At 46.2% G+C, this 17,194-nt stretch overlaps 1 protein-coding gene across 4 annotated transcripts in view; it reads left to right on the top strand.

Annotated features, from left to right (window-relative positions):
- The window catches only part of RNF216 (ring finger protein 216), a 190,417-nt gene that overhangs the window by 97,391 nt on the left and 75,832 nt on the right, over nucleotides 1–17,194 (top strand). The window contains exon 14 of one of the 4 annotated variants that reach the window (XM_007186764.2): nucleotides 9,445–9,881. The exons of the other annotated variants lie outside the window; for them this stretch is intronic. Within the exon in view, the coding sequence (XP_007186826.1) occupies nucleotides 9,445–9,507 (63 nt within the window). The 3' untranslated portion in view covers nucleotides 9,508–9,881. Of the gene's footprint in view, nucleotides 1–9,444; nucleotides 9,882–17,194 lie in introns of those variants that run through there. 4 annotated transcript variants of the gene reach the window in all.

The raw sequence follows: 17,194 nt of genomic DNA, 5'->3' as shown, positions 1-17,194 counted from the left end.
GTTTTCTTACTTATCATTATTTGTGTGTTTTTAGGTGTGATTTTGGTATGATCGTTGGTTTTTTAAGGGTCCTTGTCTTTTGGAGATACAAACTGAAATGCTTACAAATGAAATGATGTGTAGTCTGGGATTTGCTTCGAAATTATACTGGAAGAGGGAGGATGGGAGAGCAGATAGGGTTTAGAGAAGCCAGGATTGGCTCTGAGCTGATAATTATTAAACATGAGTGATGGGTACATGGGGTTCATTATATTACCTACTTTTGCATATATTTAAATTTTTTCATAATAAGTTAATTTACAAAACAGAAGTCTAGATGTGTTTGACTTTTCTATGTCTATGCTCTGACCTACTTTGCTTTACTACTTTGAGGGCACCTCACTCTTGGAAACTGGCAAGACCCTTCACTCAAATATTCTTTTTCATGGTGTAGTCACTTTTTTAAGAGATGAGGAAAATTTGTAACATAACAGGAAAATGTCAGCAGCTATTTGTGAGAAGATTAAAGGGCTAGTCATCCTGGAGAAGGGAAGGCTGCATGTGTGTAGTTTCTCTATGGGTACAAGATTCTTCCATACAAGTGGTGGTGACCTGATGTTTTCCAGCTTCCCTGAGAAAACAGACTTCAACTGCCCGTCAGGAATCCAAGATGGATCGCTAGACTATAATGTAACCAGTGAAACAGGTTCCAGGAGCCTGGGGCCCTGCGCAGAGGCTCATGTACAGCCCTCGACAGATTCTCCTTCCTCTAGGGCGACTGGCAACGTGCGGTCTAGCCCCAAGGCCGGGAGGGAGACCAGATGACCTTTTGAGTGTCCTTCCAGTCCAGAGTCTCTGATTTCTAGAATACTGAGGGCTTTCAAACTGGCATTGGCATTTGGTTTTCAAAGAGAAGTAGACTAAGAGAATTTCTCAGATCAAATCCCTAAAGCCTCATAAAAGCACTTTTCAGTTTTATTTCCCATCAGAAGCATATATATGGAAAGCATTTTAAGTTTCAAAAGCTCCCTAGAAGCTGATCCAGATTCTAGCCCAAAGAGAGTGAAACAGATCACAATTTTTTTCTTCTCTTGTCTTTGAGAGCGGCTTGTCCTTTAGCCTTCCTCTCCCCTCTTCTGTCACATTTTGCTGCTAAAAATCTCTGTTGCTCCCTGTCCTGTGACCACAGCCCTCTTTCCTCCGAGGCCCTCTTGCCTCCCTTAAAACCCTTCTTTTCTCCCCCAAGGCCAGCGCCCACTCTGACCTAACTTTCTCTCTCCTGGCTTGGATCTTTTCTCCAGGTGGCACCCTTGCCCCTAAACCCTTCATTCCATGGCTCTGCCTGCCGTGCAGGTCCTTCCCTCTCTAGAGCTCTGGACTCAGTCCTGCCTAAAAACCTTTGTCCAGCCATCATGCAGAAGCAGCCAACGAGGGTCTTACCCCTTATCCTCCCCGATGTTACTTGCTTCTTCTCTGAACACGTTTGTGAGCTGCTCCCTCAGCCTAGACTTGTGCCAGGACAGGCGGGACATCACTGCTTGGTCGGAGTCTTGGTCATTGAGATACTTGCTGAGCGCTGCCGTGCCTGAAGAAATGCAAAAGGGCAGCCACGGCCCTAACCTAAGGTCTCGGTTGGCCTCGACAGGAGGCCAACTCCTGTGAAGACAGTTCAGTAGTGAGAAGGTGATGGTGACTGCTCTAGGGAGTCAGAAGAGCACTCAGGAAATACTCCCTGAAAGAGCAGGGTCTTGGCCTGACTGGGACCTCACGGGTGGAGACGGGCGACTGGTACTCTGACACGAGCAAAACTGCATGAGTGGTCAGCCAGTAGACAAGTGTGACAGAGCAGGAGAAAATGGCGCTAGGAAGATAAACAGAGCCCAGATTGAAGAGGGCTTTGCAAAGCAGAGTAAGGACAGTGGATCTAATTCTGGACACTCCAGGGAGCTATTTGCAGGCCTGATGTTGGGACAATGTGATCAAAGTGCAAGGAGGGTGGACCTTGTAGAGCCATGAAAGAGGAGTGGGAGTTGGGGAGAGATGAGATACAGAATGTTAGGGGAGCTGGGAAGTCCTTGTCAGTTTAGTTACCGTAACGGGTCTGGTGCCGCAAGACCTAGGATCACACAGTGCTCCCGTGGTCCTCGGTTAACAAACCCTCCGGTCCCAAAGCCCATTTATGTAGTGCCTCAAGTACTTGCTGTGATTTTTTTCCTTCTCCAGAAGGCCTTGATGGGGTTGGATTGGCCTGAAGAAACACAGTCTTCTGAGGGCTGATTGGGGGCTGCGGCGGAGGGGCGGCAGCCATCAGGAGCAATGGTGGAGGCGCCAGCCCAGGGCCAGTGGTGGACACAGCCTGGGCACGGGTGTCCAGGAGGCTCCTTCCTCCTGCAGGGCTGTCCCGGAGCACAGCCCCCGTGGGTACAGGGAGTGTTGTGTGGAGGGAGCCCAAAAACGAGACACTGGACACATCCTTTAGTAGCTGCTGCTTTGGTACAGTTCCGTACCAGCGTGTTTGGTTTTTTTAGTCCTTGGGTGCTTTTTAAACATGGAAAAAACCACGTAACCATCAGAGTTTTTTCCCCACACATTTTAAAAGGCTTGTTTTCCAGCCGAAAGCTTGTTGGATTAAGCTTAATTTCTCACTCAGATGGCTTAATTTCCCTAACTCTGATGTGCATACAGAGATTTGCTAAATTTTCCTTTTAACAACATGCTTTCCCAGCTGCTGGGAGGCCTGCTTTTTTTTCTGTGGGCCTCCTGACAGAAGTGCAAACCGTTTAAGGCCTTGTGGTACCAACTGCTGTTTATTACCACAGGGACTTGGATATTGCTGTGTTTTCCCAGGAGTTGCATTTATCTGGGGTTTGTGGCTACTCTCCTGTCCCTCTGAGCCATATGGGAGGCAGGGACCAAGGTTGCGCTGGGCTGCAGTAAAAGCCACAACCCCTCCTTCAGAGTGAGGTCACCTCCCTGCCCAGCTCCAGTCCTACATCCTCATTACGCAAGGAAGTGAAGTCTGTTCCTTGGATGCGATCTGATTGGAACCATGTTTTCTGGGACACCTCTGCTTAAATCTTTCAGCAGAACACAAACAGCCTTTTTATGGCTTGTTTTGTAAAAGGTACATTTTCACAAGAATGAGGCTTGATACCGTTCATAAATAAACACATCCCTTTACCGCCCAGGCGAAGGAAGAATGCATCGGGGAGCAGTTTGGCTGGGCTTTTGCTTTTCCCTCTCTGAATGCCTGGCGTGCACTGTCCATCCAAGGGTGGCTGAGGGGAGAACACTCTCTTGCTGCCAAAACCACAACAAATGACAACTTTCCGTTCTGTCATCTCTCTCCGCTCCACTGCTGGGCAGGCAATTCATTTTTCTACCATAAAAGGGCAACAAAGCTTGTGTAGAGCCGTGGTGCCTTCTGCACTGCAGTAAGAAAGCAGAAGACAGGCTGGGGAGAGGGACGCGTCGCAGTAGGTACAGCAGCACGTTGGCCGAGCCCACATCGCTGCTTTGGCCAGGCTGCCGAGCAGCAGCCTCAGTTGGAGAAAGCAGGGCAAGGAAGGCCTCCCATCTGCCTGGGTACCATCGACAGCTCACGCTCGTCTAGTGGGACACAAGTGTGTAGTTCAAACCCTGTTAGGGGGAACTGCACTGAGCCTGCCCAGGTGGTTCTATGTTACTGGCATTTGGTTCTCTCCATTTGTAATTGTAGGCGCTGGATTTATAAAGGGAGTAGAGGGGACTCATACAGCCCATACATCTTCACTGTGCAGACGAAGAACGGGGTTAAGTGCCAGGTTCACGCAGCTTGAGGAAACTATCACACTTTCGTCTTTCGGTTATATATGAACTTCGGGTTCAGGGATAGCTCTCTAACCCGTGTATGTCCTCAGTGGTCCATTAGTGTACAGTTTGACTCAGTTAAAGGTGAGTCACAGAAGTCTTGACTAATAGAAATACAGTTCTTAATTGTTGGGTTCAACCAGGGTTTCAAAAAATAGCTGTTCTTTATAGTGTTACCTGTAAAATTCATGGGTCCTTTAGGTGATTGTAAATAAATGTACAAAGTCAATAAAGGAATAGGTAGAAAGCAAACACTTAGCAATTTTGACAACACATAGAGCACTTTGGAGCTAGGGGCTGCGTATTTCCTGCCCCATGCAGCCTGGCAAAGGAACCAGGATACCAACTCAACACAAATTGAGCTACAGCACAGAAAACGCTGTTTCAACAGGAGCCCCACGCCAGTCCATGGCCACCCGTGCAGATTGCTGCTCTGGGCCTCTGCCTTCTCTGTGGGGAGCGGCTGCTGCGCTGGAGAGAGCAGGTTCTCAGATTGAGCCAGGAACAGTGCCCACATCTTTTTGCCTGGCTCCCTTGAAGATTTTCCTATAAAGAAGAACTGAGATTTGCTTTGTCATTTAAACTTACCTTAACTCTAACTGCATGTCTGATTTCTAAGCGAATACTGGAACTGGACTGAGCACATTCCTAAGGGAATAAAAATCATGTCCAAGAATCTTGCTGATCTGGAAATTTGGGAGGAAAGCAAGGATTTTCAAGGTTAAATTTTATTACCCAGATAGTGCTGGTGGTCAGAGTAGATTCTGAGCTCACTGGCTCAGAATCAAAAGTTAACTCAGAAGTCATTCCTGAAAAAGAATATCACTGCATAGAGATGGCAGAAACAAGCTCAGTGTGAATGATTGATTCAGTATCGCATACCTCAGCCTTGTTGGAAAGTGTAAGACTAGTTTAAAACGTTATCCTTGCGGCAGATAAAGCAGTTGAGTAGTCAGTCTTCAAATAGAAATTTATACAATTCTATTTTAGTATGACCTTTCTAAGCTCTTTTTTTCTCAGTACTGTAAAACTGAATATCTTATTAATCTATCAGAGAGCTAATTGGTATGTTTTTCCTTGGTACTTCGCAAGATCTTCACTGCCCTTGGAGTAAACAGAAAAATGCCCCAAACAATTCATCTCCACTGCGTACCTCCCACATTCTTCCCTTGTAGAAACCTTGGAAGCCCTGGTTTTTTTGTCAGAAGCAGGAAGTGAATTTCATCTTCAAGAACAATTACTAATTCTTATTAAGTGTAATTTTTATAAGGCTAATTTCTCAAGCAAATAGCATTTCTTTCTTGGATTGAGTCTCTCCTTCCCCATCCATCACTGTGTATGCATGCCTGGGCGTCCTGGCCATGTGGTGACCAGCTTAGAGACATCAGCCTGCTTGCTTCCTAATTTGGTCAGAGTATGCTTCAGGCAGCCTTGCCTAACTTAGAAAAACACAAACACAGGGAGTAGCTTTGATACAGCAAAGGGGAATTTCCTTTTATCAAAAGACCTACAGTTTGCCTCTTACTTCCTCTAAAAAAAGGAAGTAACACTTTGGGAGGCTGTAGCTTGCCCTGCAGTTCCCTCTTTACGCCTGCTTCTTCATGCCAGCTTCTTCCAGCTAGTTCCTGCTCTTTCCTCCTCATCCTTCTTAGTGCCTCTCAACGTTTACAGTTTAATTTTATTCTTAAGGATACCCATTTTCCACTTGAATGTTCAACAGGGAACAGATTACATATGGACATTCATACAATGGCATACACCAGGGGTTGGCAAACTTTTTTTGTAAAGGGCAAGATAGTAAATATTTTAGGCTTTTTTGGACCATATAAGTCTATCAGAGCTACTAAGCTTTGCCTTTGTAGCTTGCAAGCAACCGTAAACAATATGTGAACAAATGAACGTGGCTGTGATCCAGTTAAGATTATATTTACAAAAAGAGGCAACAGACCAGATTTGACTTGTGAACCAGTACACCATAGCATTAAAGAGAATGACGTGTGTCCAGTTGTGCCAATCTGGAGCTATCACCAAGATGTATTAAGTAAAAAAATAAAATAAAATAAAAACAAGGTGTAGAACAGTGGGTATTGTATGCTTATACCTGGGTCTCACATGGGAGGAGGAGGAGATGGGTGCCAACATGTGAATAAAATCTGTGTGGAAGGATAAATAAGGAATGGGTTACAGGGCATTGCTTTGGGGGAGGCTTACTCTGAGGGCAGGGTGGGAGAGGGGGAGCACTGTGCGTGTACTACTTTTCCAACTAAAAGATAACCGCACCCGTTTTCGTCAACCCAGTCCTCTCTGAACTTTTAAAACAAAAGGATTTTATTTTATTTGTTTTTAGGGAACTTGAATCATAGACATGTGATTTTTAAAACATGCTTGTATATTTTCAAACCCATAGACCTTTCTCCTGGATCCCTGTGAGGGCTGACTTTGCCACCCTCAAAAGGAGTGCTTTGCCTCAGGTTGTAGGTGACGTGATGCAATTTTGTGGCCAGTGGAAAGAGCTGGAACTCTGGCAGCTCTGCCTTTCTTCTCGCTGGGCTTTCTGCAGGAGCCCCATCTCTAGCACACAGGACCGTATGCTGCCAGTGAGAAAACCTTGGCGCAGAAGTCAGAGCCCCGTGGGAATAGATACAGCTTTCAGTAACTATGATTCAAGGCTGATTCCAACTGCTTCCTTTTCCCACAGAGACTTATTTCTGACTAACAAGTAAGGATGGGTTCTGATTCACCCAAGCATTGCTATCACCGGCTTTTAAAATGTCTGGTTTTGGTTGTGAAACCAGCAGAGAAAGTTGTTACTTTCCTAGTATGTAAAGCAGTTCACTTTTGGTAGGTGAGGGACAAGTGAAAGGTTGTGTCTGCTTAGAAGGTAATGTAGCTATAAACAGCTCAGGAGTCACAGATGGCTGTCCACCTTGCTTCAGGGCCCCCTCCCCCATCTCCTAAGCAAATGTTTTTCAGATAGCCATGCTAATCCTCTCCCACGCCTAATTTGCAGGCTTGTTTGCTGTCATTCGGTTCTAATACAAAGATCTGTGTAGGAATGTTGGATATCGTACCTTTTGAAATCCCCCCTTGGAAACACGGTGGGATGGAGATTTGCAGAGATGGGGAAGCAGTTGCGACAACATCGTCTTCTGTCTCTTGCACTGAAGGAGTACCTGGCTGCCAGACCGGGACCTGTTCTGCATCACTTGTCTTGACTTTCCTGTAAAAGCTTAAGTGGGAAGGTACCAGTTTTGCTGAACAAGCAGGCATTGCCTTTTATAAGAGAAGTCATTTAAAACACCAGAAAGGTGTTTGAAAGATGCTGGCATAGTTTCCTCTGACCTCAATTTCATACACTGGTAACTCTTCAGTGCCTGAGACTTAGCACTGACACCCTCCCCACCAGGTGGCCAGAGGCATGTGTCCACTCCAGAGGAGAGGAGAAACTATACTCAGCTTGATGAAGGACACTGAGAAGTGCTTTGCCGTACATACTGCCCCTAAAGGGAAGCTGGACGTTTTAAAAAATAAATTTAAAACTAACTCCCCATCACCTCTCTCCCCCACACCCTCCCTGCTTCTCTCTCTCTCTCTCTCTCTCTCTCACACACACACACACCATACACACGCACCACACACACACACACGCTTTCCTCTTCTGCCAACACCGCCTGCCTCCCCCCAGCTCTCCCCATTACTGCTTTTAACCTTGAAACCTCTGTTGCACATTTATGCATTCATCCTGTTCCTGCTCTTGCATTATTAATGGGCCTGGAGCAATCCAGCCAGAACACTGACATTACTAATTACTGCTTATAACCGAGAAGTAAGGAGCAGGGAGTAAAGTGGGTCACAAGACGGTGTCATAACAATAAAATACTGCTGTCAGGCAAAATTGCTTGGTGTCTGTGCTGTTTGTTGAGGGTAGAGGTGGATCTTCACCATAAGCTGACCCAGCACAGACCCTGTTGGTGGGAGGGGAGGTGCTCTTCACATCACATCGGTCACCCCCGTCTCACTGTCTGTGCACAGGGTTAGAGAAGAGGGTGCGTTTCTCTCGGAACTTTGAAACATCCAAAACTCTTATGGCAGAACAACCCCTTTGAAAGCGAGCTCTTTGTGCGCTGGCAGTATGAGCTGGACAGGACTGTGTTAAAGTGGCAGGAGAGGCGTTGCAGGGAGACTGCGGGGAACCGGCTTCCGCCCTCGCTTGGCCATGTGCTGAGTGCTGGCATCAGCCCTTCACCTCCAGGTCTGAGTCTGCCTACCTGAGTTAAGTCTCCCTCCAGCCCCCAGATCCCAGCTTTGCACGAATGTGACACGTCGGTGGTGTTGGGAGAAGTGAGCTTGGCAGAACGAGCACGTGCACTTACCTAAGGTACAAAAGACTGGGCGGCAGAGCGTTGCCAGAGGGCAGGGCCAGCAGCCCCCCTTCTTCCCTGTGGAACAGAGCCCTGCTTATGCGAGGGCGTGTTTGGTTGACGGCCCCTGTGAGCTGGTGTAGTGGTTTCTGTGAGAGGTGAGGACAGCACCTCCTCCCGTTGTTGCTTCAGGGAGAGGAGAATTTCATGCCGCTGGAGCCGCCTTTAATGTCACCTGGGGAACCTTAGCAAACTGATCTCTAATCAAAAGCCTGCCCAGCTTCTGAGGAACACTGACCATGTCTTCTAGAGTAAGAGGAAGTAGAAAGGGACTTCAAAGGTATGAGTAAACTGTAAGACAGTTGAACTCTGCAAACGTGGGTTACCTGCCCCCTCACGTATCATTTTCTTGAACGCTTCATTTCTAAATTATTTTACTCAAGTGTGCTATCATGCAATTACAACCCTGAGTCCAGGAGAAAAGGAAAACTACTTTGAAATACTGTTTTTTAATTGTTGAAAAGCAGGAAAAACCATTTTGAGAGGACACAAAGCTTATATTTTTCTTGGAAAGAAAACAGCTTCACAAAAGTGAGGAGTTATTAATCGTTTGACGGTAGAACTGAAAGGATGTGGGCTTCTATGTTCCCTGATTCATGATCTGCCTCTCTTTTCTTTTTCTTTTTTAATACTAAAAATATGGCCAGAATTGAGAGAATGTAGGGAGAATGAGTCATGGTTCTCAAAACTGAAAGTAAATCCTGTCGCTTTTCCCACGTCTCACACACCAGCAAGATGCTGAAGCAGGCCGCATGGGAGGGCAGGCGCCCCTTCCAGTTCCACGCCCCGGCTCCCCCAGTGGCATGAGCGGTCCTGGTGGTGGCGCTGCGTCCCAGGAACTTACTTTGTCGTAAGGTCTTGACGTGAGGGGCGGAGCCACGGCAGCTCCACCTAAGGAAGGAAGGTTGTTTCCTTAATCCAGTTCTTTGCATGTTTTCATGTGTTTGTTTTTCTGTTCTCTCACTCAGTCAACATTTGAATTCAGAATCTCTTAAATTTTTACTTTAAAAAGCAGTGATCTGGGAATTCCCTGGCCATCCAGTGGTTAGGACTCAGCACTTTCACTGCCGGGGCCTGGGTTCAATTCCTGGTCAGGGAACTAAGATCCTGCAAGCCGCACAGCGCAGCAAAAAAAAAAAAAGATGATTAAAAAACAGCTATCTGCATAGTAATGTTGACTGTTATCTTCATTTAGGAGCCTGAGTCATACTTTATCAAAAGCAACCCTTTCTGGCTTCCCTGGTGGCGCAGTGGTTAAGAATCCGCCTGCCAACGCAGGGGACACGGGTTCAAGCCCTGGTCTGGGAAGATCCCACATGCCGTGGAGCAACTAAGCCCGTGCACCACAAGTACTGAGCCTGCGCTCTAGAGCCTGCGAGCCACAACTACTGAAACCCATGCACCGCAACTACTGAAGCCCGCATGCCTAGAGCCTGTGCCCCGCAGCAAGAGAAATCACTGCAATGAGAAGCCCGCGCACCACAGCGAAGAGTAGCCCCTGCTCACCGCAACTAGAGAAAGCCCGTGCGCAGCAACGAAGACCCAAGGCAACCAAAAATAAAATAAATAAAAATAAATAAATTTTTTTAAAAAACAACTCTTTTGTTGATCAGAAAGTAAGATAGATAAATTGAGAATTGGCCCACTGCTAGAGTCACCAGAAAAATTTTTCATAACCCGTGCCAAAATATATATATATATAAGAAAGACCTATAAGTACTGATCAGGAAATCTCTCCAAGAAGTGCACTGTCAAGTGCAAAAAGCAAGGTAAAATGGGTGCAGAGTGAGCTTTTTTTCTGGAATGAAACACAGGCTTTCACTCATTATGCCTTTTTGTATTTCTCAGCATGTACATGTGTCTTTTTTTCTTTGACCGGTGTCCACAGAGATTTAAAAAATGAAAACTACCCCAGCATAGAATTCTGAGCTTCAGCTGACCACTTTTTCCCCTGACGTTCAGTCTGTTTGGAATGAACGAGTCGGTAGCTCCTCCTTCTCTTTCTTCATAGTTTCTGAGTATGTGAATGTGTCATATTAAGTAGTTTTCACCCTACTTCATTTACCGTCTGCTTATACTTTTCATAGCTTTTTACTCTACTTTTTCTCTCAATATAAAAATAATTGAAAGAGGATAATCATTGCCAGAATTATCTCGGTTTTACACAATTCTGTGCTTTTAACAGCAAAATGAAAGCCTGGTGTCCTCACTGGCCAGCTTAGGAATCCAGGACTGGAGGCAGGAATGTCTTCTGTTAAGAATACTCTCGTGACTCTTCCAAGAAAGCTTGGCAGAGCTTCAGACAATGTAGACAGTAAAGTTCCATTTTCTTCACTTGAACTGAAGTGCTCCCTCCGTCTGTTAGACCTAGAGCTGTGTCAGAAGTAAGTGAAATTCACTAGGCAAAAACTTTTGACATTAAATGTTTTGGGGACTTCCCTGCAGTCCGGTGATTAAGACTCCGCGCTCCCAGTGCAGGGGGCACGGGTTCGATCCCTGGTCGGGGAACTAAGATATCCCGCATGCCACTGGTGCGGCCAAAAATAAAATAAAGTAAATAAATTAAATAAAATAAATGTTTTAAGTTTTCTCAGGGAACAGAATCAATACACAGAACACAAAGACTTTGTTCATTGAACAAAGATCTGTTCTCTGAAATTTATTTACTGCTCCAGTCATCTCTTTAGTTTCATTTCCAACAGCCAGGACCTTTTATCAAACATAAGTAAAATTGTCAGAACAGCTGTTTTTTCCTGCTAGAAAACAGGGGAAAGAGTATGATAGGAAGTTAATTGTAGTGTGCGTTTGAGAATCCTGGGCATAACCTACGTAAACTAGGCAAGTCCTTCAATTTCTTAGTAACATGGTTTCCTCATGGGTGAAATGGATATGATGACATTCTCTCTGGGCTATCTGAGGATTGAAGGAAGGGATATTAGTAAAATTCTGAGACAGCACCTGTAATCTTTAAGTCCTTGAAAATGTGGGTAGGTCCATTTATCTTCTCCCTCCCCTCGGACTTGGGAAATAAACAAAAGACGAGGTTTTTACTGTTCTTGATTCCTCCTCATTTGAGGCATTTGGTTTCTCTACTTCAGTCTTCTCTGAAATGATATTGCTGGGTCACTTGGGTTCCTCCTCTGGAATGAGATCTACTTACCTTAGAATCTTTCAAGGGGCAGAGGAGCTTCACACAGACTTTTGGACCTAGAAGAAACTTTAAAATGTCATTTAGATCCACTGGTGTCAGTGTGACAATCCTTCCACAATATCTTTGTCCAAAAATTAGATACGAGTATACTCTTTCTTTGGTTTCTGAAAACTCTGCCTCTTCCCTTAATTTCGAGGTTTTGATTTGGAACCTGGTATTCCTGACAGATATATTCAGTTGACCATGGTAATGAATCCAGTTGGAATAATCAGGGCTTCTGCTTTTGTCTTTTAAGATCTTCTGTAGGTAAAATTCCTTTACCACAGATATCCCTGTCTTTGAAAACTTTGTTGATAAGTTTTCCAAACTCAGCCATCGTAGCTCAGGCTGCTATAACAAATTACCATCGGCTGGGTGGCTTAAACAACCAACATTACTTCTCACAGTACTGGAGGCTGGGAAGTCTAAGATCAAGGTGCCGGCAGATTGAGTTCTGGTGAGGGCCCTCTTCCTGGTTTGCAGATGGACGTCTTCCCTATATATCATCACATGACAAAGGGCAGAAGGAACAGGTTCTCCTGTCTCTGCTTACAATGAATCCCATTCATGAACACTCCACCCTCATGGCCTTCAAAGGCCCTACCTCCTAATACCATCACATTGGGGGTTAGGATTTCAATGTATGAGTTATCCAAGGACACAAACATTCAGTCCATAACTCCAACTCACAGTGTTTTTTAAGAAATAATTGATAACTACAGTTCCAACAGAACCAAGCAATTTAGACAAATCATGGGAGCCTTTTGTAGATGATTTGGTCTACATGGTGACAGCCTTTCCTGCAGGCACCAACGGTTCTGACCAGTAGCACTTAATCAGAGAACTGATAACATTCAGACTGTAAACTGCTTACTGTGTGACTGTCAGCAAGTCATTTACTCTGACTCTCCTCATCAGAAAGATGGACGTGTAATTCCTATTCCACCTCCTCTCAGGGTGGTTGTGAGAAGCAAATGAGGTTCTGTGAGGTGAGAGCACTTTGACAAAGAGTGAAGAGCTGTTCAGACACCACGTGGCAGCAGTAGTGTTCTTGAGATTTTTGAGAAGTACACACTTTTTTAGAAATGGAAGATTGGATACCTTCCCTTCAAGACACACAGTATGTTGGGGTGACCAGTCTCTTTCATGGTTGATTTTCAAAGAGAAGGTTAACCCTGGAAGATTGATACGAACAAGGAAATAAAGTAGAAGATCCCAGGAGAGCAGAAGCAAAGAACTTTTCCAAGATGCGTTTGAGGGCTGCCCCCTCAGGATCCAGAGGGGCAAGGATCAGGGAGAGTTAAAAAACTAAGTGGAGATTATCATTGGATAACTTATGTGGAGCCTTAAAAGTGAAGATGTTTATCAAGGCAGATTTTTCTAAAGCTCAGTATGGACTGAGATTGTATCTGCATTCTTTCTGCCATGTTTTTACAGTGTGTGCTTCACTAAATTTTTTACATAGTTTTCTACAAGATTAGTACTTAGAATGCATTATAATGCTATGAATGTAAAGAATTCACATTTGAAAATGTTTTGCTTTTGTCCAAGCCTTCTTAACATACGTATTTAATTACAAGGCATGAGGATTAATGGAGCTTTGAACATTTAAAGCTCTTTTCCTGAGATTAATTGGATTTAATTACTCCTGAGATAGATTTTTTGCAGCCTTGGTGACTTGCCATTTGGATGCAACTGTGAGAGAAGAGTGGCTAAACCATGACTTCTGTCAGGTTCAGCTTTTGGCTATTTATTTCCCTCCCACTGCATACCCTTCCCTCTCATTTTCAGCTCGTCACTTTGTCCTTTTGGTTTTGGGTGGAAAGAGGAGAAAGGTAATAGAATTCGCCTCTGTGGAGTTCATCTTGTAACTGGCTGTATTTTCAAAGTAGTAATGTTTAGTGTACATTCCTTAGTGTTCAGTAAAATACAGTAACAGAACAGTTTATGCGGCCCTGCTCTCCCAGACTTAAAAAAGTCCTCCCTTGCACCCTGGGTCCTTCAACCTTGGTGGTCTATGGGGAGGGGAGGAGTAGGCCCAGGCCCACAAAAGAGCCCAGACCCCAGACAGGGGCCAGTGGGAGTCGCCCTCTCGTAACATTAGTCGCATCTAGTTCTGAAGGCGGAGGAGGTCAGGGAGCCTGTGGGGCGCAGAGGAGGAGTGGCTGTTCAAGTTCACTGTATTCTTTCTCAGCTCAGGCCACCTCCACCAGGGGAGCCACCCCGTGTCCACACACTTGCAGTGGGTGACAATCAGGGTGCTTCCCTGGTTCCTGCAGCCCAAGCCCGGTGAACGAAGGCTCGCCCCTCTTTCTGCTGTGGTCTGGCTCCCTGTAGGAAGCAGAGTGTGGCATGAGCAGCCAGTGGCACGGGTGGAGGGGAGACAGAGGTCTGGCCAGCAGAAGCTGGCTTCGCCCGGCGTGGGGCTCACCTCAGCAGTCCCCGGCAGCCTTGTCCACACGCGCCTCAGCAGGAACGGGTGCGGGGCCTGTGGGTGGGGGGCAGTGCAGATGGCCCCAGCAGGAGCCCACTTTTCCTTCTTAGGGGAGCTAGTCAAGGTGTTTCATTGACTTCTTTAGCCACCTCAAAAAAAAAAAAATGAGGCACACCATTTGATTTGCTAAAGGAGGGAACCGTGCAAAAGTAAAAGCTTCGTTTTTCCTTCCTATTTGTGAGGTGCCTTTTGGACAGATGCTGCTTGGGAGCCCGTTGGAATAGCTGTTAAGAAATCAATAGAGCCCCCTTTCTCCCCCTCTGCTCCACAGGCGGGGCACAGGCACCCGGGCCTGAGGGCAACTGGGGACGCTACACGACTACTCGGGGTGATCTTCGCTGCCACTGACATAAGCCAAGCTGGAATTTCCAGAAACCCCAGGGAGCATTGTACAACAGGAGTGGTGGCTGGTGCTTCCTGCACAAGCAGGTCAGGGATAACAAAGTCTGGCAGTAGTTTCAACCTCAGGATTTTTTTTTTTTTTAGTTTATTTGGTTGCACTGGGACTTGGTTGCGGCAGGTGGGCTCCTTAGTTGCAGTTCAAGGGCTCCTTTGTTGCTCCACGTGATCTCCTTAGTTGCTTCATGCAAACTCCCAGCTGTAGCATGCACGTGGGATCCAGTTCCCCGACCAGGAATCGAACCCGGGCGCCCCCACATTGGGAACGCAGAGTCTTAACCACTGTGCCACCAGGGAAGTCCCTCAGGATTTTTTTTTTAATGCAGACTCCCATTTAGAAAGCCCAGCTAATGGAAACACATGTTCGGCCATCACAAATCAGAGCCAAACACTGGCCAGGCTGAACTGCTTCTCTGCCCACTTGTTCTTCACACATCACTGTCTACTTTTATCTAGGCCTTAACTCAGCCATGGCGGCCTTCTCACCATATGTCACTTGTCATATCATAGTGTTGCAATTTTTTTTAATTTATTTATTTATTTTTGGCTGCATTGGGTCTTCGTTGCTGTACGCGGGCTTACTCTAGTTGTGGTGAGTGGAAAGCTGCCCTTCGTTGTGGTGTGCGGGCTTCTCGTTGTGGTGGCTTCTCTTGTGGAGCACAGGCTCGAGGCGCACGGGCTTCAGTAGTTGTGGCACGCGGGCTCAGTAGTTGTGGCTCGCGGGCTCTAGAGCGCAGGCTCAGTAGTTGTGGCACACAGGCTTAGTTGCTCCGCGGCATGTGGGATCTTCCCGGACTAGGGCTCGAACCCATGTCCCCTGCATTGGCAGGCGGATTCTTAACCGCTGCGCCACCAGGGAAGCCCTGCAATTTTTCTTTAAACAAAAACTACCCCTGTCCCCATCCGGAATTAAGTTAGAAAATCCTGTCTCTCACTTGTCTCTGTGGTAATGGCCAGAGTAATTAGGCTATGAACTCTGCTCGGCTAATCATGAGCTTTGTACAGATTCTATCCCAAGACACTAATATGATTGCCACCCAATTCCCCCAATAATAACTGTATCGCTCATTGATTATCTACTGCTGTGCTAAGCACTCTGAAAACTATTACTAGTCCTCAGAGTAACCCTGAAAGGCATCATCATCATCCCCAGTTTACCAGATGGGGACACTGAGGCTCAGGGGTTAAGTGCACACCTGTAAATGGCAGAGCCAGGACTGAGGCTCGAATGTCTGTTTAGAAAGTTCTAGTGAAGCAGTTAAGATCACAGTGCCTGAGTGCCTGTGACCTTGGAGTCTTCACAGGGAGAGTGGGGATAATGTGGTACCTGCCCAGGGTGTGATGAGGAGTGTGGCAGCACCACCAGGCTCTCTTGTTGCTACGTAAGAACAGCAGCTGTCGGTTATTGAGCACTCACATTTCTCATTTATGTTTACAGAAATCCTGCCGGGTACTTGTTTTCCCCGTTTTTGTTTTGTTTTTGTTTCCCCGTTTTTTGTTCCCCGTTTTCTGCGGAAGCAGAGAGGCCAGGACTTTCTCAGGGTCACACAGATTCCTCTGATCCTCTGCTCTGCCATGTGGTGCTGCACCTTTAGCTTGCGGGCTGGCATTTACTTTTTGCCATATGATTGTAGTCATTCCATATGTACACTGCTGTGCCTTGCTTTTTTACTTAACATGATGTAAGCACTTTTTGCATTCTCTAACCATGTGTAAACATGTGTCATGGGTAGCTGTCATTCCATCAGTCAGATGTGCTTCAGCTTATTCACATGCACCCCTGAATTGGAAATGCAGGAGGCTTTCCGCTTTTGTTGCTGCAAACAATGCAGTGCACGGCCTTGTATGTAAAGCCTTCTCTTTTTTAGAATTATTCATGAGGATAGATCTCTAGAGTAGGACACTTGGGCCCAAGAGAATCAATTTTCTTAAGACTCTTAAGACATAGTTCCAAATTTCTTTCCAGGATTGTATATGGTTATCTTTCCTCCAGTACATGCTGCTTATTTTAAAAGGAAAAATGTCATCTGTTCTTCAGCACAGAGACTGGCTGCCCCAGGCTGAACAGTGACACGTGCTGCCTCACTGCCCTTGAGAGAGGCACCGACACCTTTGAAGGGCTGCTTTGTGAAGTAGCCTTTGAGGTGATTCCGGAGGATTTCAAGACAGAACAGGAATTTTCGGAGTCCAGATTTGAGCAAAAGCAAGTATAGGCCAGCACATCGGTACAGAGTTTGTCCTGGCAGCGTGACACCCACTCTGGTCTCAGTTGTCCTTCTCTGAGTGGACAGTTGTGCATGCATTTTAGTGCAGGCGTTTCCTGATTGTCCCTGCCGTGAGGAGAGAAGCTGCTGGGGTAAAGAAACAGCATGAGAAGAACCAAAACAAACCGATGGGGGCTTCCCTGGTGGCACAGTGGTTAAGAATCCACCTGCCGATGCAGGGGACACAGGTTCAAGCCCTGGTCCGGGAAGATCCCACATGTCACGGAGCAACTAAGCCTGCGAGCCACTACTGAGCCCGCGTGCCACAACTGCTGAAGCCTAGAGCCCCTGCTCCGCAACAAGAGAAGCCACTACAATGAGAAGCCTGCGCACTGTGAAGAAGAGTAGCCCCCGCTCGCCGCAATTAGAGAAAGCCCGCGCGCAGCAACGAAGACCCAACGCAGCCATAAATAAATACATACATACATACATACAAACAAACAAACAACGGACGTGCCTGTGAAGCCGTCATTGTGAGAGTGGGCACACGTGTTCCCTCATGGTTGCTGTTGGCTCAGGGAGTTTGTCACCTTTGGTCACCTTTGTAGCATCCTTTTTTTATTTATTTATTTATTTATTTATTTATTTATTTATTTTT

Source organism: Balaenoptera acutorostrata, chromosome 15 (assembly GCF_949987535.1).
Source record: "Balaenoptera acutorostrata chromosome 15, mBalAcu1.1, whole genome shotgun sequence".
NCBI classification, from domain to species: Eukaryota; Metazoa; Chordata; class Mammalia; order Artiodactyla; family Balaenopteridae; genus Balaenoptera; species Balaenoptera acutorostrata.
This window is presented reverse-complemented; position numbering and strand designations above follow the sequence as displayed.